Source organism: Phocoena sinus, chromosome 17 (assembly GCF_008692025.1).
Source record: "Phocoena sinus isolate mPhoSin1 chromosome 17, mPhoSin1.pri, whole genome shotgun sequence".
In the NCBI taxonomy this organism is placed as follows: Eukaryota; Metazoa; Chordata; class Mammalia; order Artiodactyla; family Phocoenidae; genus Phocoena; species Phocoena sinus.
Window position 1 is genome coordinate 10,782,498 of NC_045779.1, and position 27,593 is coordinate 10,810,090.

Genomic DNA, 27,593 nt, shown 5'->3' on the forward strand with positions numbered 1-27,593 from the left:
AAACAGAATTACCAATGCTCAACATACTTGCTCTCTTGTAAACAGACTGATATTTATAAGCCCAACTTCCTATCCGTCAGGAAAAGGATAGAGAGAGGGAAAATTCAGGAAGTACTTAAGACAACAGGGTATTAGTACTTTCCTAGCATAATTATAGCCTTTATAAAGGTCCCAGAGTCTCCCCAGGCCCGAGGGAGTTACAGACATCAACCATGGTCAGTGTTCACCTCGGCACTACTTCAACATCCTCTCAGTCCTCTGCTCACACCAGCCACGACTGAGCTGACCAAGTTCAGTGCAGGCTTTCCCCGCCTCACTGGGTGCATCTCAACAGTATTTCACCGAGCTGCACTGCCCGTTCTTGCTTTCTACCCCTGACCTCACGTGACTAGAGCAGAGGACATCCGAGAAGCCCCCTGAACACCCACACATGTGCCACCTGGCAGTACGGAGGAGTTAACACTCCCAGCACTGTCCCGGTCCAGTAAAGCATGGGAGACTATGCTGAATGCTTCTTGCCCCTATGATCCTCCCACGTGGAGAGTCCTCGTGATGCTTCTGAGGAGGTCACACCGAGTTTGGTACAAATGGTGGCAGCTCCAAATCACACCCTTGTACTGGCTTTCCCTCCTTCCCCGTCCTTTGCACCTGCCCCCTGGGTCACACTCTTAAATTAACTACCTGCACACAAGCCTCTGTCTCAGGTTCTGCTTTCAGGGGAATGCAAGCTGACATTACCTATTTCCATGGTTATCTAGAATAATAGGTTCGTGAAGTTGAAAGGGACATGAAACAGAGTTTACTTCAAGGATGAGAAATAAATGGCTGGGCGCCGCACTCCTGTGACAAAGATCACTGACTCAATGTGCTGCTCTTTCCCAAGAAGCCCAGACCCAGCTTCAAAACCCTTCTCCACACAGCTTCAGGTAGCCTCCATCAATTAATTGGAACTGATGCTCGAGATAAGATTCATTTGCTACCTCGGTCCTGCAGACTCAGCCAGGGCGGATCTCAGTTCTGCCACGTATTAGTTATGTAGCCTTGAAATAACTTTCCTAACTTTTGTGGATTTCATTTTTCTCCTCTATAAAATGGGCATAATAATTTCTTTTCACAGTGTTATAAAGAGTTTTTACTTCTTTAATATTTAATAACATAATATACGGAAGCACCTAATACATTTGACACATATTCAATACTCAATAAATGTAATTCTGTTCTTCCTTGCTTTTATTTTAAAATACAATGAGCAGGGAAGTACAGACACAGTGACTCGCTGTGTAGACTTGGCAAGTAAACCCCATCTCCATATTTTACAGCTGTAAAAAGTATATAATAATTTATACATCATTCCTCATTGTAGTGAGAATACAATGAAATAATGAATAGACCACAGTACTGCTTCCAGTAATAATATTAGTATTATTACAAACATTACATTAGTAATAATTACTGATATTGGTGTTTATTTCAAATGAAGAATTCTAAGGCTAGTGAGTGTATAAAGCATGTCTTTTTATTCTATATTTTTGATGCTTTGACTTCTGGGGACTTGCTGACACTGAAGGGACTGCCTCTCTCTGGGGTAGCCAATTCCTAGAGATAACAGACAGCTCACCTGCAAGCATAACTCTCATGTGCAAACCAATTACTCGAGCCCACAGCTCTAACCACCTCTTTTATCTTGGATTCTCACAATCTGGGTGACTATCCCCCTGCCCTAATCACTCCAGGGCCGGGCACCAGACAACTAGCAACAGCCCCTATGCCCCGGAGCCTGCTGAAATCATTCTAAACTAGCCAGTCTTAAGCCTGCTTGCCCTGCCTTGCTGTTGTTTCCTCTGAAACCACAATAAACTCTCTTCCTCATGCTTTTCTCTTGCTCTCTCTACCTCTGACCAATGCTGGTTGCTTCCCTGTGTTCCCAACCCCCCCCCCCAGTGTGGTATTATTCACCACACCTGAATAATACTAAAACAAACCCATATTTTAAAACAATGATGCTAAGAGATCAATGTCGCCTACCAGATTAAAGGCAGAACCCTCAGTCCCTGCTCTGTCACTCTATGTTACCTCCCATCTGGGGCATCAGGCAATCCTGACCATCTCCAGGAAGACAAGCCCCAGTGCTGACCAAGGAATTCACCAAAGCACCTTGGTGGGAAGGTGGAGGAAGTTCAGTAAGTCTTAGGATGACCTCCCAGCCTGGTCAGACCCAGTGATGGAGGGAGGGACTGGAGCCCTGACTACAGAAATCTGGAATTGCTGTAGCTCAGCAGAATCAAAGATTTATTCTCTCTCTCTTTTTTTTTTTGGCTGTGTTGGGTCTTCGTTGCTGTGCACGGGCTTTTCTCTAGTTGCGGTGAGCGGGGGGTGTGTTGGCTTCTCATCGCAGTGGCTTCTCTTGTTGCGGAGCACGGGCTCTAGGCCTGTGGGCTTCAGTAGTTGTGGCTCGTGGGCTTTAGAGCGCAGGCTCAGTAGTTGTGGCGCACGGGCTTAGTTGCTCCGCGGCATGTGGGATCTTCCCGGACCAGGGCTCGACCCCGTGTCCCCTGCACTGGCAGGCGGATTCTTAACCACTGCGCCACCAGGGAAGTCCCCCAAAATTTATACTTAAATGTCACAACGAGTGATTAATCAGAATACAAACATTACTGCTGATGTCACGGCTAAAAGGGGGCATACATGATAAAATGTGAGAGGTCATCAACCTGCTCATTTCTGAATTCATAGATCCTCCCTCTAAACCAAAATCAAGATCCTGAACAATTCTGCCATCACTTTTCTTCTTTCTGATGGATGGGCTTGATGCTGTTTACAATCACTTACATCTCTAAATATCTATACTTTTTACATTATTTTACAAAAATAAATCCCAGTGGGTTCCCTTTTTATCCATCAACTACACAAGAAATGTACTAGAAAAAAAAACAAACAGTCAGCAACAAAGAACAACCATATGCCAAATTATAAGAACTAGCAAACAGAGGCTGACAGGTCAATGAATTGTAAGAAAAAATATGGAAAATGATCAAACTATAATATGAGTAAAGAATATCAGACTTTTATGAAAATGGAAATTCAGACCCAAAATAGGTCTGAGAGATCATGAAATACAAAAATCTTTTATTTTATGAACAAGGACACAATTTCAGAGTGGTTCAATCATTTTCTTTAAGAGGAAGCAGCTAATAAATGAGAAAGATACTAATGACTGAAAGTCTAGAGATCTGAACCCACCTTATCATAGCTACATATCATAGGTAACATGGATTATTTGGGGAAAAAATATAAAAATCCCAATAGTTTACAGCTTTATTTGCAGCTGTGTAAGCCCAAGAGAGGATCAATACTTCACAGAATATTTGGTATGATGATTTAAAAAATTAAAATGTAGAAACGAGATTTCTGAAGTCAAAATTCATGATCAAAATTGTCTTAAAATGAACACTCACTTCCTCAAAGGGATTGACAATATTTAAAAATATGTATATGTAAGTACAGATTTGTCACTAGGTTAGAAAAAACTTGAAATGATCGAATTAGAAAAGAGTAGAATCAGTTCCTGGACTGGTGGACACATTTTTTCAGGTAAAAAAATATGCCTGCCCTCTGTTGACCACCTAGAACCCTACTTAGTGACATGTGGCTTCTACCCGAATGCACATAACCCAGAATATATTTAGAGATTGGTCTATTTCTAGTCACACAAGTTTTGTTTCCTAAATAAGACTTCAGATTACCATTTGGGGCTGTTCCCAAAAATTCCAGCACTCCATATGGTTGAAGATGTGGTCCCATCTTCTTCACAAGACCTCGTGTGAACTGTGTACAGTACTGTCTTCAACCCTTTCGTTCCTATGTGTTTTCCACGGTGAGAAGAAATGCAGGGCTTATGAGGAAGGCGGGAAATGAGAAAGACAGGCATGTTCCAAAGTTGAGATTCTGAACTGCTTTCCAAATTTTTCAAATGTGAAAATTTCTTTAGTTTGCACAAACTGTTATAAATGATAGCACAGAACATATACATTCAGCTTATGGAGAGTCACACAGTATGGTAGTTATCCTAATTACAGCTCAAAAACCTACTACAGTAGATTTTTTAGCGCATCAAGAAGAATATTATAGTTGCAATTTTATCTATTTAAAGAATGATTTGTAAAGCTACAGAAGTCTGGAAAGGGTCACTCGGGATGTATTACAATTATTTTCGATACGATATGAGAATAAACTTACCTGTTCATGAGTGATCGTATTGATTTTCTTTTCAGACACCTCTTCAGCTACATGTTTAATGGTCAATTTTACTTATATTAACCAAATCATTAGCCTCCCCCCAAATTTCTAGAATTTCTGTAACACTGATAATAACTTACACACCAGGAAGTTAAGACAATGAATTACTAATACTTGGGTGGAATTAGCTCGAGAAGATAACACAAATAGGTTAAAAAGTACGTTACTTCACTTATTTTCATACTGCATTTGAAACCTTGGTTAAATGACGCAGTGATCAGGGCTACCAACTGTTTACTATAGCACAAGTTTGCACAGTATTAAAGGCATCTATTTTAATAGTTCATATCCTTTTTGAGAGGAAACTAGTTTCGGTGGCCGTTATTCATGTAAAAGTGCAAATCCTTCCAATCATCTTTCAGAGAACTGTTGTATGCATTAACCTTATGAACCTAAATTAACCAAAAGACTCCACAGTATTCTTCCCTCCAAAAACTTCCTTCCCCACTTTACTATTCACTGTTATAATTACTAGTGAATAATAAATGTTTTTCGGGTATTTCTTACATTAAGAAACTGGTAGGTAGATAGGCAAGTAGATAGACAGATATTAACAATGTACAAAATTCTAAAATAGCAGAGGAGAAGTAGAGGTATTATTTATATTTCCAGGAGCAATTATTTTGTAATTTGCTCTTCTGATGCGTTTCCAATCTTTAGTTTATTTTTTAAAAAACTAATGTATTCACCATTTTTCCTGTGATAATTTTCCAAGTGAGGTTACTTTTTAAAGCCATATTTAAATTAATGATTGATCTGCAATCAACTTGAGTTTCCTACATATAATGAGAGAGCGAAAGCGAATCCACTGACTGAGACCCTTCCATGTACCTGAAACTGTACTAAGCATTTAACACCGTATCTCATTTACTCCCCAAGTCAAAACTGTGATATGTCTTATTATCCCCAATTTACGTAGGAGAAAACTGAGGCCCAGAGAAGTTAGGTAATTTATCTAAGATTATATAATTGGCTATGCTTGAATTCAAAGATTTGTTTGACTTCAGATATAACCAAATGCCTGACCTGACCATTTGAAAAATCAAACCAAATCAAAACAAATTCCTCAATAAAAGAATCACCTGCCTTTGACTGGTTCTAATGCCTGGTGGATTTTCCAAAACAGACTACAGACTATATGAGGTTAGTTGCACAGAAGTTTTAGCTACACACCAGTTTTTTTCATGTCACCCCATTATACATTTCTGCAAAAAGTATTATGTATATTAAAATTTTAAATATTGTTTTTAATGATCATGACCATCATACTCTGTTAAACATGTTCTTCTGGGTTAAACTATCATTAAATTATAAAATCTTTAGCAGCACTCAATTGAACAAAACAAATTAAATGCCTTCCTTGCACATTTTAATACATTATTAAGTTTAAAAAGTCAAATTGGAATCGAATCCCGTAAGAAATGCATGGGAGGGGGTGGTACGGCGCCTTGATTAAAGCAGTCTTGACAAACACAAACACTCTGAATCTTCACTTTCTTCCCTCCACCAAAGAGGTTTTTATACCTTGAGACAACGGTAAGATTCAGTAAGGGTTGGAAGATTGTAAAAGAGAAGGGAGGATAGACTTCTTGGCACCCAAGCACTTCTCAGGCATGTCACTGTTAGATTAAAAGTTTATGATGTACATACAAAAGTAGAGAGCCCAGAAGCAGACTACCTTCACATCATCCTCAGCCTGTCCTCCGAGGGATGTACAAACGCCATTCCCTTTCTCTAAAGACTATTTTAACCCCTGCTAAGTCTCCATTTCCCATTACATTTTAATTGTTCAACCTTTCGTAAAAGATTTAAATATTAATACTTGAATGTGAAAAAGAATAGATACATGTATATGTATAACTGAACCACTTTGCTGTACACATGAAACTAACACAACATTGTTAATCAACTATACTCCGATGTAAAATAAAAAGTTAAAAAAAGATTTAAACATTAATACTCGAATGTGCTCCATCCATTGCATTTCACCATAGTGTCAACTGCTGGCATGCAGTTTGCACTTTCTGTATTTCCAGTCTTTCCTTCTGTTCCTCTAAGGCAAATTGATCTGTTCCCTCCATCCCTCAAATATCATCCATCCTGGCTGGCCCATGCCTCCACTGTCATCCCACCACCCCAGCCTAGCGCACAAGGGAAAGTCTTGTTCTCCCTGAAGACTGAGATCCAGCTCACCCTGCAAACACTGGGCCAATCACCACCTCCTCCCTGAAGTCTTCCCAGAACAACACGGAAACAGTGCTCTCTCCTTCCTTTCAGAAGTCCAGCAAGAACAAGTGTTCCTCCCATTCTTCTTCACCCCATATTTATTGTTTAGTATGGTCAATGACATTGTTCTGTGAACAGACGCCCTCCCTTTTCACCACAATGCATCCCTAAAAACCACATTGGAAAGTTGGAAAGCAGACTGTCGTCAAGACCATTCACGTTTTCCATTGGCCACCATGTGATACTCACATGGTGAGTGAAATAACAAGGAGTGAAAATAAGCCACAGGTGAGGCCAACAGTGTCATAAAACCAAAAAATATATAACACTTCTGTATCGCAACATATAAATTGGGGGAAAAAAATTGGCTTAGGTCATAGAGTTTTAGGGTTGAAGTGGATCTTAGAGCCCCTCAGTTCACAGATGGGGACCCTAAGGCACAAAAAGGGTGAGAAACTTGCCCTGAATTTCAGAGCTGAGATAGGATGGGAAGAGAACTCGAGCACAGCTCTGTTGACACACAGACCAAAGCTCTTTCTAGTATGTTCTACTGCCCTGTTGTAAATGCCTATTAAAAGCGCATACTTTACACAGCAATTATTTAAGGAGCCTTAATTTGCAATAAAGTGTTCAACTACCATAAAGAATAAAACTACTGAACCATAAATCTAAAACCAATATACTCCTCACAATAAACATGAAACAATAACACAAATAAAAACCCCAGGGTGACCTCCTGGAGAGGGGCGGCCACACCTTTGTCCACATGGTGCCCGGCTCCCTGGGGTCACTCCTATGCTGTGCAGGACCCCACAGGCCAGCACCGGTCTCCTCGGGCTCCACACGTGGCTGGGCCCTAGAGCTATAAAATGTATCCAGGGGAAATCTGAACACCTCTTCTTTCCCCCATAAATCTCCCAGTGGCAGGCAGACGTAATCCAAAAATTAATTGATCATTTAATTCAAAGATTAATTTGCAGCATCTAAATAATTTGAAGCTGTCACTAAAGACCTTAGTTGAGAGGATTTAGAACTATCGTTCTCTACCCAGCTTGAAGATTGGATTTTATGGGGACTTTTGAAAACCAAATGAATCAGAATCTCAGGGATGGGATCTGAGTATCATTTTTTAAAAAAACTGATACATTTTAATTCTGATAATTCTGATACACTGGGAATTAAGAACCATTTGTTTGGAGAGTAGAATTTTTGTCAGTTGGGTCCTTCCCCTTTTTCCTTTATGTTTCCTGCCCAACTGGCAGGACTTTTTCAACTTCAAGTGACAGAAACCCAACCTGCTTCAGCTAAAGGGGAATGTGCCCACATAACTAAAGTCAGGAGTGAAACTGGCCCTGGGAGTGATAGGAACCAGGGGCGTGATGCCCTCAGAACTTTCCCCTTTGACCCCTCTACATATATTTTATATATATATATACACACACACACACACACACACACACACACACACACACACACACACTCATCTTACTGGTTGTGCTTCTCTCTAGAACCCTGACTAATACACTATCCCTCTCATTAACACAAGGAATTCTCTCTGGAAATTCTCACCTTTCTGGTCTATATCACCATTTTCTCTTTCTATAGGATCATTCCCATTTGTATTCAAACATGTTGTCATTTCTCTTATATAAACCTAAAAAAATAACCCAAAACAACTTGCCCTTAATTGAATGTGCCCCACCAGCTACTGTCCCATTTCTGATTCCTTCCCCAACAAAACTTTTTGAAGATTATCTGCAGTCACTGCCTTCAATTGCACTCCTTCCATTTTCCACTAAGCCTCCTCCAAACAAGTTTTCAGCTCTACCACCCCAAAGAAACTTCTCCCGCTGAGATCAGCAACAATTTCAGTATCAATAAATTCAAGTCACCTCTTGGTCCTCATCTTACTTGCCAGCAGCATCCGACAGAGTTCGCCAGGCTGTCTTCCCGTCGCTTGTGCGTTCTTCACTTGGATGCCACACTCAAGGTCTTCCTCTACCTCACTCATTGTCCCTTCTCAGTCCTCTTTTGCCTAAATTCTGAATGTGGGAGTGCCCAAGGTTCAGTCCTTGGTCCTCTGCTCTTTCATTTCTACACTCCCCCTTTAATCTCATCTACTCACATGGCCTTCATTCTCTTATCTATATGCCAGTGACCTGCGCATTTATCTCTACAATCAGATGTCTCTCCTGAACGTCAGACTCAGCTATCTGACTGCCCACAGATAACATTTATACGTCACATGAGATGCTGGTGAAGAAGTGACAGCTGGGAGAACTGTCCTGACCTGGAAGCTATTTCTACTAACCTACCGGTCACTCTGTCCCTTCTACCAATAAAAATCATGAAGGTAGAACTGAGGGAAAAAATCGTGTCCATGGATACAACTGCCAAAGATAATACTACCACACGGTATCCCAGATACTTCACATTCACAATGTCCAATAAAGTGGACTCATCCCCTTAGCCCCAAACCCTGTCCTCCTCAACAGTCTCTATCCTGTCAAGTGACCCAGTTACAGTCACTCAGACCAGCACCCTAAGGGTCATCCTTACACCCTCCCCTTCTCCTTCCTTCTAGCCACGTGCAGTCCAATACCAAGTCCAGTAGTTTTTACTCTAAGAATTTCTCTAACCTAGCCCCATCATCAACACTTGCTTTTCTGTGGCTTAGTTCTATCCTGATTACCTATCACACGGTGTAATGGAACTGCTGGATTATTTGTATATTTCTATAGATTTCTGGGCTCCTTGAGGACAGAAACTTTCATCTCTGTAGGTAGCCAATACATGTTTGTTGAGTTGAACTGAAAAGAACACATGAAAGGGAAGACTCCTGAGTTAAGAACAGGGATTTGGGTGGAAAATCCATTTCTTTGCCTTGGTGATTGTTACGAAATTCATATCAGTAGTCACAGTTGACCCTAGTAGCCTCAACTTTTCCTCCGAGTGCAAATCACAGCCGTAAGGTCAAGTGGAAGAAACAAGAGTGTACACAATGACAAATATAGGTGTTAAGTAATATGGAATTAATAGAGTAGGAAAGTGTGAAGTTTAAAGACTGGGACCTATTTGGACATGTCTTCCTAACTCAACTATAAACTCCTTGGAGGCAAAAATGGTATCTTATTCTGCTTTCTACTCAGGGTTTTCCATACTGTAGGAGGTCAACAACTATTGGCTGAATAGTGAACACCTGCTTTCCTTCAAGGGTCTGAGCAATGAAACCTTTCCAAACTCATCTGCCTGCCTCCAAAACTTCTTCTATCTCCAGAGGTAAAATAACTTATGAAAAGTCTTACCTCAAATAAGTAGCAGAGCTAGTATTTAAACTCCTTATCTCTCTGGTTCTAAAGCCCTAGTCATTCTGCCATATTGCCAATCTGAAGTATTCTGAACAAAAATAAATGGTCAAGTACCTCACTCTCTTCTGTTTCATTTTTGTGCCAAGAGTTGCAGCTGACTTTTCTTGAGATGGTCTTCTTGTCTCTGCTCTGGGTATGGGGACATGCTTCAATTTCCAAATGTCCTTATTCAATCCCACTCAAACAACTCTCTTGCTCTAATTTTCAGAAACAGTGTTTCTTTGGGTCTTCAGGAATGATATGGTTTTCATGGCCCTGAACTTATTCTGGGATCCAGAGTCTTGTGATGCTTCTATGTTGGGCCCTGATACTATTCTTATACTTTATAAATGTCAAAGGGGAATTCCCAACAACTGGCTTAGCTCTGACTCAGGTGAAATCATGGGTCATGCATGCCCTTCATAGTCAACACTGTATGTCAGGTTTCTCAGCATTTTGTGAACCAATCATGACTACAAAGAAAATCGTCCACAGCCTTTTAATTCCATACTATGATGAGCAATGATTCTCTAAGTCCTATTTTTAAATTATTAATGTATTACTTATTGGCTGCCTACAATGCACCAGACACTTTTTTTTCTAGGTGATAAGGACACAGAGATGAATGAAAAGCAGACTGGTTCTCATACTAGTTGCTGACACAATGACTGAGGAGCGATGCATATTCACAGGTAATTATGATACATTGTGAGGTGAATTCTGAGGTGCTGGGAGAGGCTGAGGAGGAGACAGTGAACTCTGCGTGGGAAAGATCTGGAAAATCTCCAGAGAGATGGAGCTTTTACACTGGGGCTAAAAGAGCAGAAAGAAGGGTAAGGTCATGGAGTCAGAAAGAGACTTGCTGTGTTTGAGGAGGGGACAGTGAACTCTGCGTGGGAATGATCTGGAAAATCTCCAGAGAGATGGAGCTTTTACACTGGGGCTAAAAGAGCAGAAAGAAGGGTAAGGTCATGGAGTCAGAAAGAGACTTGCTGTGTTTGAGAAGCGGTACCTTCTGTAGAGCTGAAATATATGTAGTTTGGGGGCTTAATTTGAGAATGTCAGTGTCCTGGCAGAATCACATCATTTCCTTAGTGATTATCTAGTCTGATTTCCTTATTTATAGATGAGAACACTGAGGCTCAGAGACAGTGAGAAATGTTATCATGCCATTTCTTCTTCTGGGTGAGTTTCCTTTTTATTGCTGATTTCATAAATATCATGATCCTTGTTCTCTTTGAATAGGGATGCATATTTTAAGTATGTACATACTACATACTTAGTATACTTAGTACATATTCTAACTGTAGCATCCTAATGAAAGTTTGGAAACAGCAGTTGAAAAAGGAAAGCACGCGCCGCTATGGATTCTTCTTCACTTGATCCCACCAAGGCTTCACAGACCCTGCGAAAAGCATGCTTTGGACGTAGCCAAAATTCTAGTCATTTTCTAAAGTCATCCTGTTATAGGGAGATCAGCTCAGTGCTTTGTGACCACCTAGAGAGGGGGGATAGGGAGGGTGGGAGGGAGACACAAGAGAGAGGGGATATGGGATATATGTATACGTATAGCTGATTCATTTTGTTATAGAGCAGAAACTAACACAACATTGTAAACCAATTACACTCCAATAAAGATGTTAAAAATAAATAAATAAGTAAAGTCATCCTGTGACAGACAGAAACAACACCCCTGCATGTTTCTCCCTTGGTTTTTCCTTTATTGATAATAATCAGTTCTAAGGAAGGGGGTGTATTTGAAAATAAATCTATGTATATCTTAAATACAGTTAGAAAACTGTCATTGTTCAAAGTTGTTGACAAAGAATGATCAATTTTAACTGATTAAGTAACCTAGCATTATTCTGAATTTATTACACAGGTCATGAGATGTCCTACAAATCTGAGTCACCCTAAAATACTTAAAGGCCCTCTTACCCTATCATAGAAACATACTGCTTGAGACTCCAGTTATGTGTTCTTTTTTATAAGACAGTAACAATTTTTAAAGTCCAAAAACAGACATTATTTCAGCTTTTGGTTCTATTTGGCCAGAATTTCTTCTCAAATATGACTGTCTTAAAAGAGTACAAATATAGAGTTTCAAAGAGGGATTGAGTTATCTTAGTCCCACTAAAGCAGATTGAGAAAACTGACATGAATCAGTCACTTTGGCTTCTAGAAGACGAAAGACTAGCCCTTTAAAAACATTATAGTTGCCGGGGCTTCCCTGGTGGCGCAGTGGTTGAGAGTCCGCCTGCCGATGCAGGGGACACGGGTTCGTGCCCCGGTCCGGGAAGATCCCACATGCCGCGGAGCAGCTGGGCCCGTGAGCCACGGCCGCTGAGCCTGCGCGTCTGGAGCCTGTGCTCCGCAACGGGAGAGGCCACAACAGTGAGAGGTCTGCGTACGCCAAAGGAAAAAAAAAAAAATTATAGTTGCCTATAAAGTGGAAGGCAATTTTCATATATCTTCCAAAGCAATGTAATTAAGAACATCTGTACCTATCTACTCAACTTTATTAACTTATATTTGGGACTAAAGAAACTGCTCTATAGTAGATCTCTAGTGAACACAGGGAAAAGCACGAGAACAAATCAAATATGTAGATATTTGGATCTACATAAATAAGAATAAGGAATTCTTTTTTATTCCTTATAAAAAAGGAATAAGACTTTTGCTTGAACATTTTCGAGATCTATGTTTGTCTCAAGGTAAGGCAACCACTGTCCAAGAAGTTAACTACGATACTGCAGAATGCAAACATAGATCATAAAATGAAGAATGGCATTGCTAAGATGCAGTCTAGCAAGACTATTCTATTATAGATCCACCCTGTAAAAATCAAGCCCAGGTAGGGTCATTTTGTAAAAAAAAAAGACAACTAGAAGAGCTGATTAAATACAAAAGAATAAGTATCATAATCAGTGAAGAGATGAGAAATTAAGATTGGATCTTCATCAAATACCATGAGAACTATTTACAGAACTGCTACCCAGAAATTTCATGGCAATGGCGCTTCCTCTATTTTATGTGATAGTTTATCTCTCTAGTAAAAAATATATTCAATCCTTGGCTAGGAAATTAACTGCTGAAGTTTTTCCCCTATTTTTGTTTAATTAAGTAGTTGAATACAATATTCAATACGGCACAAAGGAACCTGAATCTATTTGAGATGTAAAATGAGTAAAGTCCGAGTAGCACAATAAGGCATTATCGTAGACCATCTGCAGGGCCTTTACTGCTTACTGCTGGGGCTTAAACAGCCTTGAGTCACATTGTTATTATGACTTTATTCCATGGTCCCTAGGAATACTGTAGGATTTGATCTTCTGTACCTTTCTTTTTTGGTTGAAACATCCCACCCACGGAATAAGTTAGAAAAAACCGTGTAGTGGTTGTGTTATTTACAACCAAGGGACACCATCCACCAATGGAGTGGGTTCCATCTCCAATGTCTCCCTGTACGGTAAATCTAGAGATTAAAATAAGAGGGGAAAGTTCTGTAAATACATATGGAGAATTTCAACATAGAAAGAAAACACTTATTTGAATCAATGCCTTTAGAAAAATAAAAATTTTAAAGACTTTACTTTTGGATTCCTTCCCTTAAAAAGAGCCACTTTAACTTCAAAATACGTCCTGTTTTTAGAATTGGGGTATTAAGCCATTATGCTGTGGCCCACAAATGCATCAGAGTCACAAATGCTGTGGTCAAACGTCTTCACCCTTCTTCAGTTGACTGGTGATTTCATATGTTCTAGGAATATTTTTATCTTTTGGCGTGACGCTCTATACCATATGGTATAACACACTGACAAGCAAAAAGGGTAGAACTAGTTTGAAATATATACACATATATACACACATATATTTATACATTTATATATTCACACACACATACACTGCATGCATAGTGAAAGAAGTTGCATGTATGCCTACAAAGAAATAAGGGCAAAGTTACACATCCTGCACACAGGACTGAGATTCTTTGTCCGTGTGGAAAACATCATTAAAATCCACAGCAAGACTGAAAGTTCACTATAGACCTGAAATCATTCAAGAGATGTATCAGAAACACCTACATTTTGCTACATCAAGTAATATTTGAACTGTCTGTAACACTTTTTCACACAATATTTAATGCTGCTTCTCTAAGTGCAATAATAACTGCAGCAGTGACACACAAGTTGCAGAATCCATTGAGGAAAAATTGTTAAAACGGGAAACACACTCAACTACCTTTAATTGATTCCCAGAGGGTGAAAGTATCCTTTCCCTGTGATTCCAGGTTCCCTCAACATGAGTTTCCTTTTGAAAACAGTGATCTTGAATCAATTTTTACAAGTTTTCTAGAAGATTAAGGTGTGACACTCAACCTGCTCATTAGTCTTTGTGTCAAGAGGTAGTCTTCCCTAGAAGAAAACACAGAGGAAAAGCTTCTTCACAATGATTTCTTGGATAGGACACCAAAAGCACAGGCAACAAAAGCAGAAATAAACAAGTGGGATTATGCCAAACTAAAAAGCCTCTGCACAGCAAAGGAAACAATTGATAAAATGAAGAAGCAACCTACAGAATGGGAGAAAACATCTGCAAACCATATATCTGATAAAGAATTAATATTCAAAATCTATAAAGAACTCTGACAACTCAATAGCAAAACACCAAATAACTTGATTAAAAAATGGGCAAAGGAACTGAATAGACATTCGACTAAAGAAGACATACAAATGTCCAACAGGTATATGAAAAGGTGCTCAACATCACCCATCATCAGAGCAATGCAAATCAAAACCAGAATGAGATATAACCTCACACCTCTATTACATATATATTAAAAAAAAAAAAAGCCAAGTGTTGGCAAGGATGTGGAGAAAAGAGAAAAGGGAACTCTTGTACTCTGCTGGTGGGGATGTAAACTGGTGCAGCCATGATAAAAAACAGTATGGAAGTTCCTCAAAAAACAGTATGGAAGTTCCTCAAAAACTAAAAATAGAGCTACCATATGATCCCACAATTCCACTTCTGGGTATATATCCCAAAAAATTGAAATAAGGATCCCAAAGAGATATCTGCACTCCCATGTTCATTAAAGCATTATTCATAATAGCCCAAGACATAGAAGCAACCTAAATGTCCATCGATGGGCAAATGGATAAAGAAAATGTGGTTTATACTTATAATGGAATAGTATTCAGCCTTAAGAAGGAAATCCTGCCATTGTGACAACATGAATGAACCTAGAAGAAATCACGGTAAGTCAAATAAGCCAGAAACAGGAGGACAAATACTATGTCATATCACTCATATGAAGAATCTCAAACAGTCATAGAAGAGAGTAGAATAGTGGTTAACAGGGGATGGGGGAGAGGAAAACAGAGAGGTATTAGTCAAAAGATAACAAAATTTCAGTAATACCATATGAATAAGTCCTACTGATCTATTGTACTCCATAGTGCCTCTAGTTTATACTGTATTACACACTTACAAATTTGCTAAGAGGGTAGATATTAAGTGTTCTTAATAACAATAATAAAGAGGGTGGGAAAGCTTTTGCAGGTGATGGATATGTTTATGGCACAGGTTGTGGTGATGGTTTCATTGATGTATACTTATCTCCAAATTCATCAAATCGTATACTTTGTGTATGTTAAAAGAGGAAGAGAGAGAGAGACAGACAGGGTCCGGCATGATCCATCCTGTTCTCTACTGTATCTGAACAAAGGACAGTGTGGACACATGGTGAACCTCAAATCCTCTGCTAAGCCATTAAAGTGAGTGGGTGCAAGAGCCAGTAAATGGAATGAGGAAAAACAGGTGTTTTCTCACACTGCCCAACAAATCACTTTCATACAATCTAGTGTCAGAAGGAGACGACAGCAGGCTAGTACTGCCTGCTTTTTTGAGTCTTAACATATCCTTCTTTTAAAAGCCCAAATGTACGTATTCGTATCTTAGTTAAATTTCTACTAGAAACGCTTTAAAGTCATATTAGATTTCAATACTTTCATTTTCAGACAAGGGTAAGGGCATATGCCAGAACATTATTGCAAGAAAACTTAAAAAGTAAAACAACAAACACAAATGTTGTTAAATGGCTGGACTTGGAGTCAGGCACTGTAGATCTGAACCCTAACTGCACAGTATTCCAGTTGTATGACTTTGGGAATATTATTTAAACAAGACTTACTTTTTTACCTCTGTAAAATGAGGAAAGTTATTTTGAGGGAGGATTCAATCGATTAAATCTAATAATGGCTACAAAGCACTGGCCTCAGTGTCTTGCGGGCACATAGGAAACGCTCAAAAGTATTGGCCGCCATTATTACAAGTCAAAAACAATTCTGTAGGACTTCATACTCAACACACAAAAATAGATTGAAAAGTCAACAATATCGTAGTAGCTAATCCAGGTAACTATCCATCATCCAAAAATGTTAATCCCTTCACATCCTGCCCCCAAAGTACAGCACTGCCAAAACACAGTGTCACCACTAGACATGACCAAACAACAAGCCACCTGTCTTCTGGGATAAAGGGGTTTGGGGACCACAGTTCTAAGGGACAGCTAATACAAAGCAACGCTTTCACCAGAACAATGCTGGTCTCTGATATTTATCAGTAATCATCCCACCATTATTAGTGTTCAGGGTACCAAAGACGAAAATGTGTGTGAATCTATGTGATTAACCAATACCAGGCTCAGCCCTTTCACAAAGGAGCTCTGATCTGTTCAACAAAGCACACTGTCCACCCACACCAGGGAGCAGAAACGTAAGCCCAGTTATACAAATCCAGAACCTAAAGCTGAAAGTTAACAATATGCATTTTTAAACTCTGAATTTTCAGAAGCAGGAATTTTAGGAATTGACTGCACTCCAGTTGCTATGTTTTCAGTCAGGTTTATACTAAAGAAAAATCATTGAACCAATATAGGCTCTCCACTTGTCAATATTCATGATAGGTAAGCATTTGCTTATGAAATCTTCACTTTCTAATCAAAGTGGCAGAAAATTGATACGTATGACATTTATCATTTTTGTATACAGTTTGTATATTTTGATATCAATATCTACAATTCTAAAATATTCATATTGGAAATAGATAACAATTACTGCACCAAAGACATTCATTCATCCTTCATTCTTATAACAAGTATTCACTGAGGACCTACTCAGGGCCAGGTATTGTGCTAGTGCTAAAACTAAAGTCAAGCTTTTATAGTTTCTTCCTCATTATTATCAACTATTTAGGATAAAGTTATGAGGAGAAATGACAATGGATTTAAATCCTGTTATGATTATACTTTTATTAAAATTTCTATTAACTTTTGTATTAAGCAATTACAGACTTAATTAATCCTTTCCACTTTCCTATAGACAAAAAAATGATCCCATCCCAAATCCTTCTGTGTTGAAAAAAATGCCAAAGCCATAAAGTGAGCACTTCAGCTATAAAAATGCATGATATAATAGATGTCACCTTCTCTTATTCAGCAAAGGAGCATTCTATAACTTTGTCCTTTGTCTTTCACAGAACAGTAACCTGAAGTCGTTTCAGTGGGGTTTTACTTTGGATAAAGTACAAAAATATTCTTCTCCAAGAAGCCGTTAATCTTTCCTCTGCAGCTGATGATTCTCTCTGCTCACCTGATTTTGGGGAAATCAGTGAAGTACAGCGTCCTGTTACCGCGGACCCCTTCCACTCCTCAGAGCCACCCTGGGCTTTCTCCTCCAGGCTGTGGGTAGCAGTAAGCAGGGATGCACCTCAATGCCTGCAGCCCACATCACATTTTCCAAAAGATTTTAAAGATGCGCAGAGTTACATGGATACATAACAAACATTCAAACCTTACTTGTGAATTGATGGATAAGGAAGAGAGACATCAATGAATAGCTCATGGTACTCTGTGAACTTTGGGACCAAAAATTCTCCAATTATTATGTATTAGCATAGACACTGAGTATGTACAAATGTTTGCCTTCTATCCTTCTCCTCGTGGGCCACCAGCAAAGTGATTCCAGTCCCAGCCTTTTCTGCTCTCTGAAACTTCTTGCAAGAGGCTGTATAGTTTAATGCAAAGAGTACAGGGGATCCGGCTGTTGTGTTAGCTTTCTGTGGCCACTGTAACGAATTACCACAAATCTGTGGTTTAGACAATTTACTATCGGGTGGTTCTGTAGGCCAGTAGTCCAAAATGGCTCTCCCTAGGCTAAGATCAAGGTGTAAGCAGGGCGAGGTTTCTTTCTGGAGGCTCTAGAGGGGAATCTGTTTCCTTGTTTACCCAGCTTCGAGAGCCTGCCTGCATTCTTTGGCCTTGGCACTCCTTAATCCATCTCCAGAGCCAGCAACAGTCAACCGACCTCCTCTCCTGCCTCCCTCTTCCAGGTTTAGTGTGTGATTACATCGGGCCCACCCAATAGTTTGGTATCATCCCCCGTTTTAAGGTTAGCTGATTAGCAACCTTCATTCCACTTTGCAGAGTGACTTATTCATAGGTTCTGGAGATTAAGTGTGAAAAACTTAATCTCCAGAATCGTCACTTTGAACGACACACAACTAAACAGCAAAGTATGTGTTTTTCAAAACTTACCTGTTCCACTAATTACATAGTGGGAATACTCTCTATCTTCAGGAACTTTTTTTTAAAGTTACAAAATGAAATAGTGATGCAGCCTGAAATGTCTCAAATGGTAACAAGACCAATCCAAACTCCACAGCTTAGTAAAGGTAAGTGTAGCACCCTGCAGTAATTGATCAGTCATTTAATCAAGAGTCACAAATGTGCCTGGAGATGTCCCTGTCACCTCCTATGTAAAAACATAAAAATCCACCTGTTAGATCAGCATTCTTCTGAATAGATAATGACTTTGCTTTCAGCTGCCCACATCCTTATCCTACATTTTCTTATAAGAAAAAGGGAAGAAAGAAGAAAAACACCCACTAGTGATGACAACCCAGTTCCTCTCGCTTTCTAGGCAATGGTAACAATGTGAGGGACCTGGGGCACCAGGGGCCGCCTTGGGGAGTAATTGATTAGAAAGAAGAAAATTGACTTGTGTGATACCGTTATGTCAACAAACCAACATTTCAAAACAACGTGTTACCTACATAACTTTGACAATTCATAACTCAAAAAAAATCACTGATTGAATTTTTACATTGACTTTAAAGATGACATTCATCTTAAAAACATGTAAATCTTATTTCTTACCAATTACAGCATTTTGGAGGTGTGGGGATTTGTGTGTTGGGGGAGAAGGATGAAAGAGGGAAGGAAACTCATCCCACTTTTTTTCCCCCTAAACAGCAACTAAGAGAAAAGGATCTTTGGGAAGAACCAAGGAAGCCTAATTGTGCAAGCCAACTGTCTTTCAAGTGACTTCACACTTTACAAAACGTGTTCACGTTTCTCATGCACTTTGCTTCTCATATCTACCTTGTATGGTCGCTGTTAATTCCATTTTCTATTAAGGAAGATGACTGGGAGAGATTATTCAGAGGTCACAGAATGTGGACCCTTTGAATCTCCGAAGGAGGGGGACTCTCTCTGATGTCATCCAGAAGATGTCATTTGTGAGGTGTCCTCTCCTGGGTTCAAATCATTTATTTATTTAACAACTTTATTGGAGTAAAATTTCTTTACAGTATTGTGTTACTTTCTGCTGTATAACAAAGTGAATCAGCTATATGCATACGTATATTCCCATATGCCCTACCTCTTGCATCTCCCTCCCACCCTTCTTATCCCACCCCTCTAGGTGGTCACAAAGCACTGAGCTGATCTCCCTGTGCTATGCAGCTGCTTCCCACTAGCTATCTATTTTACATTAGACAGTGTATATATGTCAATGCCACTCTCTTACTTCATCCCAGCTTACCCTTCCCCCTCCTCGTGTCCTCAAGTCCATTCTCTACGACTGTGTCTTTATTTCTCTCCTGCCCCTAGGTTCATCAGAACCATTTTTTTTTAGATTCCATATATATGTGTTAGCATATGGTATTTGTTTTTCTCTTTCTGACTTACTTCGCTCTATGACAGACTCTAGGTCCATCCACCTCACTACAAATAACTCAATTTCGTTTCCTTTTATGGCTGAGTAATATTCCATTGTATATATGTGCCACATCTTCTTTATCCATTCATCCAATGATGGACACTTAGGTTGCTTCTGTGTCCAGGCTATTGTAAATAGAGCTGCAATAAACATTGTGGTACATGACTCTTTTTGAATTATGGTTTTCTCAGGCTATATGCCCAGTAGTGGGATTGCTGGGTCGTATGGTAGTTCGATTTTTAGTTTTTTAAGGAACCTCCATACTGCTCTCCACAGTGGCTGTATCAATTTACATTCCCACCAACAGTGCAAGAGGGTTCCCTTTTCTCCACACCCTCTCCAGCATTTATTGTTTGTAGATTTTTTGATGATGGCCATTCTGACTGGTGTGAGATGATAACTCACTGTAGTTTTGATTTGCATTTCTCTAACGATGAGCATCCTTTCATGTGTTTGTTGACAATCTGCATGTCTTCTTTGAAGAAATGTCTATTTAGGTCTTCTGCCCATTTATGAATTGAGTTGTTTATTTTTTTGATATTGAACTGCATGAGCTGCTTGTAAATTTTGGAGATTAATCCTTTGTCAGTTGCTTCATTTGCAAATATTTTCTCCCATTCTGACAGTTGTCTTTTTGTCTTATTTATGGTCTCCTTTGCTGTTATGCCCACCTCTTAATCCTTAATCCCTAACTTAAATATGTCACCTAACATGGCAAAAAGTACTTTGCCAATGTGACTGAATTAAGGAACTTGAGATGGGAAGCTTATCCTATACTATCTGGGTGGGTTCAATGTAGTCACTAAGGTCCTTATAAGAAAGAGGCAAGGGCTTCCCTGGTGGCGCAGTGGTTGAGAATCTGCCTGCTAATGCAGGAGACATGGGTTCGAGCCCTGGTCTGGGAGGATCCCACATGCCGCGGAGCAACTAGGCCCATGAGCCACAACTACAGCGCCTGAGCGTCTGGAGCCTGTACTCTGCAACAAGAGAGGCCGTGATAGTGAGAGGCCCGCGCACCGCGATGAAGAGGGGCCCCCGCTTGCCACAACTAGAGAAAGCCCTTGCACAGAAACAAAGGCCCAACACAGCAAAAATAAATAAAATAAATTAATAAAGTAATAAACTCTTACCTCCAACATCTTCTTTAAAAAAAAAGAAAGAGGAGTGTAAGAGTCTGAAACAGAGATTGGAGTTCTGGTGACCTCAAGAAGCTGGAAGAGGCAAGAAAATGGATTCTCTCCTGGATCCACCAAAAGGAATGCAACCCTACCAACACCTTAACTGAAGCCAGTAAGGCCCATTTCAGACTTCTCATATCCCAAGCTGTAAGATTAAAAAATGTGTGCTATTGTCCTTTCCCCATGATACCTTCTGTAAACACTTTCCCCTATTCATTATAAACTTTTAATTCTGTTTTAAGTGTGCTCTTCAGGAAGCATAATATTTAGTGCCAATTTTTATTTCATTTATTTAAAATAATTTAACTATTTTATATTTATTTTCTATTGTTTTGGTAGGGCTGATTTTTGTCCTTTTTACAGGGGATGGGGAGGTAGGGAAAGAATAGTAGAGATGTGTTTGTTTTCAACTCTGCCTTGCTACAGACTCTGCTTTTATATGATGTTGTCTTCTAAAATAAATTGGAAAGTATGTAACTGTATTTAAGTCTATTATTAGTAAACAGTGATTTTTAAAAAACATGTATCTAATTATTGGACAAAAACATATTTCATATTTTATATATATATCCACATATATATATCATGACTTTCTGGAAATGAACTGGGTTTCCTAGCACCACCCAAATCTTATCTTCTAAGTTAGAATCCTATTACTACACTGACCCAAATGCTGGGTCTTCTAAAAAGAAAAAAATGATTAAAAACATTTTAAAAGAATTTATCAAAGTTTTATTTTAAATGTATCATTCTTTTTGTCTTATGAAAGAAATACGTATGTATTATGACAATTTAAAAATATAAGCATGAAAAAGGAAATAATGATCATTTCACAAAAAAGATATCCCCTAGATATAATCACTGTTAGAAGTCTGGGTTTGGGTTCCAGTAACGGTGAGGTAGCTTGAAATAACCTAACATTTTCACAGATAGCGAAAGACAAAACAAACAAACAAAAAATGATTTAAATGCACTGAAGAACAAGTAAAAGAAGGCAGATGCTGAAGCGGAGTCAACCCTTAAAGAACAGATCCATAATGAATTAAGTCCAGGGTAGACAGCATTTCCTCTGACCCGTCTGCAAGGGGGAGAGACAGATGGAACTCAAGAAAAAAGCTACAATATTACTGACTGAGGTGTCAGAGTTTGGGATACTGAAGTGGCTGGAAGTCAAGAAGAGAAACCTAGAAAAACATGCATATAGACACCCTTCAAATTGCTGGCCAAACCTGGAAGTGTGCATCTGTGGAGGAGACTTCAAAGAGCCCCGTGGAAAGCATCAGCTGTAATATTCAAAGAACGGAGCAGAGATTCCTGCTGCTGCCCACTGCTGGGGAGACAGGAGTTTAGGATTTGAATCCCATCAAAGAAAAGAAGCTTGGTAAATATCTTGAGCCTTCCATAGACTCATCTTTATAAAGGATAAAACTAAGCTTCCCCCAAGTTCAAGAGAATCGGCCAGAAATACACCTGCACACTAAGACAAAATGCAACACTCTTCAGGGGAAGACAATAAAACTCAGAATCTAGAAAGACAGGGTTTATAAACTAACAGACTGGCCACATCAGACATAGGTGAAAATAGCGAGCAACTGGAACTCTCACATAGTATGTACTGGTGGAAGTGCTACAAAAGTACAATTACATTGGAAAAATGGCATTTTCCAAAATGGGTGTGAGTATAAGTCTTTACCCTATGATCCATCAACCTTCTCATAGGTTTCAGGATTTTAACCCAAGAAGGAACTAAATATATGTCCACAAAGAGTCTTGTAAAAGAATGTCTGCATATGCTTTATTTGTAATGGTCCCGGACTGGAAATAACTAAAAGTCCATTAAAAGGACAATAGATGACCAGCTTGTAGTAAACACATATACACACACATACACAGTAAATGTAGTGTATATATATATATACATATATATATATAGTACATATATACATGTATATACCACAGTTTATATAGAGAGAGAACATAAACTACTCTGCAATGAAACAGAATGAATGAATTACTGATATATGCAACAACATGGGTGAATCTCAAAATCATTTTGTTGACAGAAGAAAGCCATACACAAAAGAAGATACTGCATAATCCCATTTATAAGAAGTTCAAGAACAGGCAAAACTAAATCAGAGCTCAGGGGTGGGGACTAACTAGAAAGAGGTGTGAGAAAATATTCTATTTCTTGACTGGGGTGACAGTTACCCGGGTGTCTACATGTATGAAAACTAATCGAACGGTACATTTAAAATCTACACATTTCACTGTATGTAAACTTGCTCCCCCCCCTCAAATGTCTGTGGTATATCCTTGCAGCCTTTTATATTTTTAAGAAAGATAAACGCAACCCCTGACATCGAGGTGCCTGCTTGGCACTCCTAGTGCGGACAAAAAATGTTGCCTGCCATTCCAGTAAACAAAATGTTGCCTAGCCACCAGCCACTGTAGCCACCCCTGGCCGTGTGGGGCACTCTGGGGGAATTCAGGATGGAGAAAAACAGGATGCTGGCCCCAGATAGTGAAGATACATATGGAAGAAATCATTTCTATGAGCCTGGACTCTTGCACCTTCCCGTACGTAGAAAAGCACTAAAATTGTTAACTTGAAATGTCTGTTTTTTTGTGATCAGCAATAATCTTTTGATGTTCAACTGTATGATTTTTTTTTTTTTTTTCAGCAAAAACTCCTATATATCCTGGCGCCTCCCTTGCCTCTTCGGAACAGTTCCTCAGAGCTACCTGAGAGGCTGTCTCCTGGGCTATATAGTCTTCAGTAAGGTTCCGGGATACAACATAACTCACAACTTTTAGGTTCTGTATTTCTCTTCAGCTGACAGCAGCTACCACACTTCGCTCTTCTGATGAACAGAAACAATTGCACAAACTTTAAGCCATTCTTAATAACAAACACTTAAGTGATCAAAGGAAGCCACTCTGTGACTATTATAAAGTCAAAAACGAGATCAATCCATAATCATGTCTAAATACTGACAAAAATCATGAATACTAAGTCAATAAAATGACCAAATAGCCCCCAAACCTTACTAATTCTAGAGTCTGTTGCTTACTTACTAATTGCTGATTCAGCCTCAATGCATTCCTCTCGCCTCATAGAGGAGATTAAGGTCTCCAGTCACAGACCAGCCCCAGCTTTCTGAGAGTATCTTACCAACAAAGCAAAAGCTTGCTTCCTTGAACCTTCCCCCAAATCACATAACACAAACCCAAATGCCATAAATAGGTCCTTTCTACACTCTTTTACCCAGAATGAATGGCGTGTGTTCCTTCTAGTTGCCATAAGCAATAACTCAACTTGTTCCACTACAGGTGGAACACACCACTACACACCACTACAGGTGTGTTCCTAGCAGTCTTTGGCTAGAGATCATTGACACCATGTATACAAAGGGCGTTTTTAAATTTTTTTCACTTAATGTATCTTGAATATGGATTTCTATGTCTTCATATAGTCTACATTATAGTTTTTTATGGCTACGTAACTTTCTACTACTCGGATATGCTAGAATTTCTTTAACTAAACCAATATTTTTCAGAAATCTAGTTTTTTTCCCTAATGTTTCACTATTATAAGCAGCCCTGATGAGCACTGAGCTGGTGAAATCTTTAAGGACCTTCACAATTATTTCACCAGGAGCAATTCCTTTAAATAAAATTACTGGAATTACTGGCTCAAGAGATATGAAACAATACTACATTGCACTCTTGTCTGAATATAAAAGCTACTGTAGGACAGACGGCACTTCAATCCACTTCAAACAGGCTACCATGCCCATTAACTCTCAGCTTCACTCTTACCAATTCTGCATCTTGTCAACTCTGATGGTCCTTTGTCAACACACTAGACTTCTCAGCAGCATCTGACACAGGTAACTCCCCCTACTTGTTTAAATATGTCCTTACCTAGCTTCTGGGACACGACATTCACTTGGTTTTCTTCCTGTGCCACTGGCCTCTCCTTCTCAGTCTCCTTTGGTGGTCCTTCTTCTTCTGCCAGACTCTTCAACAAGGAGAGTGGCCCGAGCCCCCTACTTTTCCATCAAACTTTTTCACAAGGTGACCAATCTACACTCATGATTTTATGTTCCATTTTCATATTTGTAAATTTCATAATTAAATATCCTCCCCGGACCTCGCCACTGAGCACCAGAAACACAGACTTCACTATTTATCTAACACGTCCCTCCGAACCTGCCCTACCTCAGGGAATGACACCACACTCCACCCAGATGATCAGACAAACAAAAAACAAGGGAGGAAAAAAAAAAAAAAAAGCTATGAAGAAGAACCTGATAGTATGAAAAGTGACCCGGTTAGAAAAGACAAAGAGTGATTTCAAAGTGAGTGCTTTTATGTTGAACTTCTCTTGTTTCTCCTTCCACATTTCAAATCAGATAATGAAGTGACACACTTCTGGGTTTTGGTGTTAATATGTTGTTTATTCTGTTCTAATGAAAATAACGGAGTAAATGTATAAAATACACATTATAAGTTCATTAAGTCCTCACAAAAATCCCATGAGGTGCTATTAGTTCGTTTTTCCAGATGCGGACCAGTGGTAAACTGAGGCACTGACAGGCACCCATAGGTACTGCTCATACCTTACACTGGCATCTTCCTAAAACATTTCACTTTTAGTGGAATGAAAAGAAAGAAAATTCCGCTCCTGAAATACTCTATGAATGCTAGCCACAAAGGATCAACTCACCGTAACAAGGCACCAAAGTGTGTCTGGAAGCCATGCGTGATGCATAATGTATAATGCAAACCTAGGGCAGACTACAACCGAGCCCGGAGCAGCAAATCGAACTGGTCCCCACACTTGCATACGTGTGCGTGTGCCTGGGAAAGAGGCAGACGAAGCCTTTGTCTTTACACACGACCCCCAGAGACGCCGGCGCCCGCAGTCATGGAAGGGGCTTCCTGGACCATCTGGGTCGCGCGCGGTCGCGGGGCCCAGGACGCATGCGTGACCCAGGCGCGAGGCTGCTCGGCCGGGCGGCTGGGCGCTTACCTGGTGCGCCGGGCGTGCAGATACAGTACCAGCAGCAGCAGGGCCGCAGCGAGGACCAGGCCCGGGGGGCTGAGCGGCCGCGGCAGCCACGGCTCCGGCGAGAAGCTGTCCATGCCCGCGGCCACGTCTTTCGCCGTCCGGATCGCGCGCGGCCGCGGGGGGCGGCCCGGGGTGTCTCTCCGAGCTGCGCGGCCGGCGAATCTGCAGCCGGCAGAGGGTCCCGGGAGGCTGGCCTGGCGAGGCGCCGCCTGAAATGTCACCGAAGGCCCCCGGGGCCGAGTCTCAAAGTTCCCGGACTCCCCTCCCCCGGCCCACCCCCTCCCCCCCCAACCCCTGCGCACCGCCCCGCTCGGCCACCGCTTCCCGCCCGGCCGCCTCTGGAAAACTGCGCGCCGCCCACCCCCGCCCCCGGGGCAGGAAGAAGGGCTAGAGAAGAGGGGGAAAGGGGCTAGGATTTCCCGAGCTCGAGCTGCTGAAGGCCTGAGGGAAGGGGATTTCAGTTCGGAGTTGGAAATGAGTCGTTCGGGTGCGTCATCCCCTCGCCCGCGCCCCGCGACCGCGCTGGCCCTCGAAGAGGGTTGGGACTGTGCCCGCTGCGCCCTGGCCCCGGCGACCTCTTCAGCAGCCCCTTCCTCCCCGCCCCCAGCCGGCGGGCTGCCCGCGCGCCCGCGCTGCCCTTCGCGCGCGCCCGCGCCCGCTGGGCGCCCCTTCCACGCCGCGCTTCCCTGCTCGCCCCCGCGCCTGCTGGGCGCCGAGGCCAGTCCCAGAGGCCGGCAAGACAGGGACCAGAGCTGGGCCGGGACCCTCCGGGAGTCCCCATGGGACACACCATCCAGGAAGAGAGAAGACAGAGGAAACGAGCTATTGCAAAACGACGCTAAGGTACTACGACATAAGTGGTACAAGACCCGCAGGTTGTCCTTAGAAAGGATGAGGGAGAAACTTTGAAAATGTCTTTTCCTGAGTAATGACCATTCACATTACTTCGCACGTGTGTATTTACTCTCCACACCAAACTTGGAACGTAAGTTTTAGCAATGTATTAGAGAACATATAATGAGGCTCAGGTTAAGGTAACTTACCCTGGTCCCTCGGTTGATAAGTAATTAAAAAACATTCTAGGGCTTCCCTGGTGGCGCAGTGGTTGAGAGTCCGCCTGCCGATGCAGGGGACACGGGTTTGTGCCCTGGTCGGGGAGGACCCCGCATGCCGCTGAGCGGCTGGGCCCGTGAGCCATGGCCGCTGGGCCTGCGCGTCCGGGAGCCTGTGTTATGCAACCTGAGAGGCCCACGTACGGCAAAAAGAAACAAAAAAACCCCAAAAACCATTCTAACCAAGGCCATTCCAGTGCCACTGTGTTCTTTCCTTTATGCAAGATTTTATTTGCTCAGTTCTCAAGACTATTAACAGCAGCTTCACAACTGGTCTCCGTACCTCCGACCTTTGA

The 27,593-nt window shown here is 40.8% G+C and overlaps 1 protein-coding gene across 1 annotated transcript in view; it reads right to left on the reverse strand.

Moving 5' to 3' along the window:
- The window catches only part of LOC116742659 (cytochrome P450 7B1), a 183,782-nt gene extending 157,314 nt beyond the window's left edge, over positions 1-26,468 (reverse strand). Inside the window, exon 1 of the mRNA XM_032610467.1 lies at positions 26,147-26,468. Coding sequence (XP_032466358.1) covers positions 26,147-26,259 — 113 coding nt within the window. The 5' untranslated portion in view covers positions 26,260-26,468. The remainder of the gene's footprint in view (positions 1-26,146) is intronic.
- Between the last annotated feature and the right edge of the window lie 1,125 nt (positions 26,469-27,593).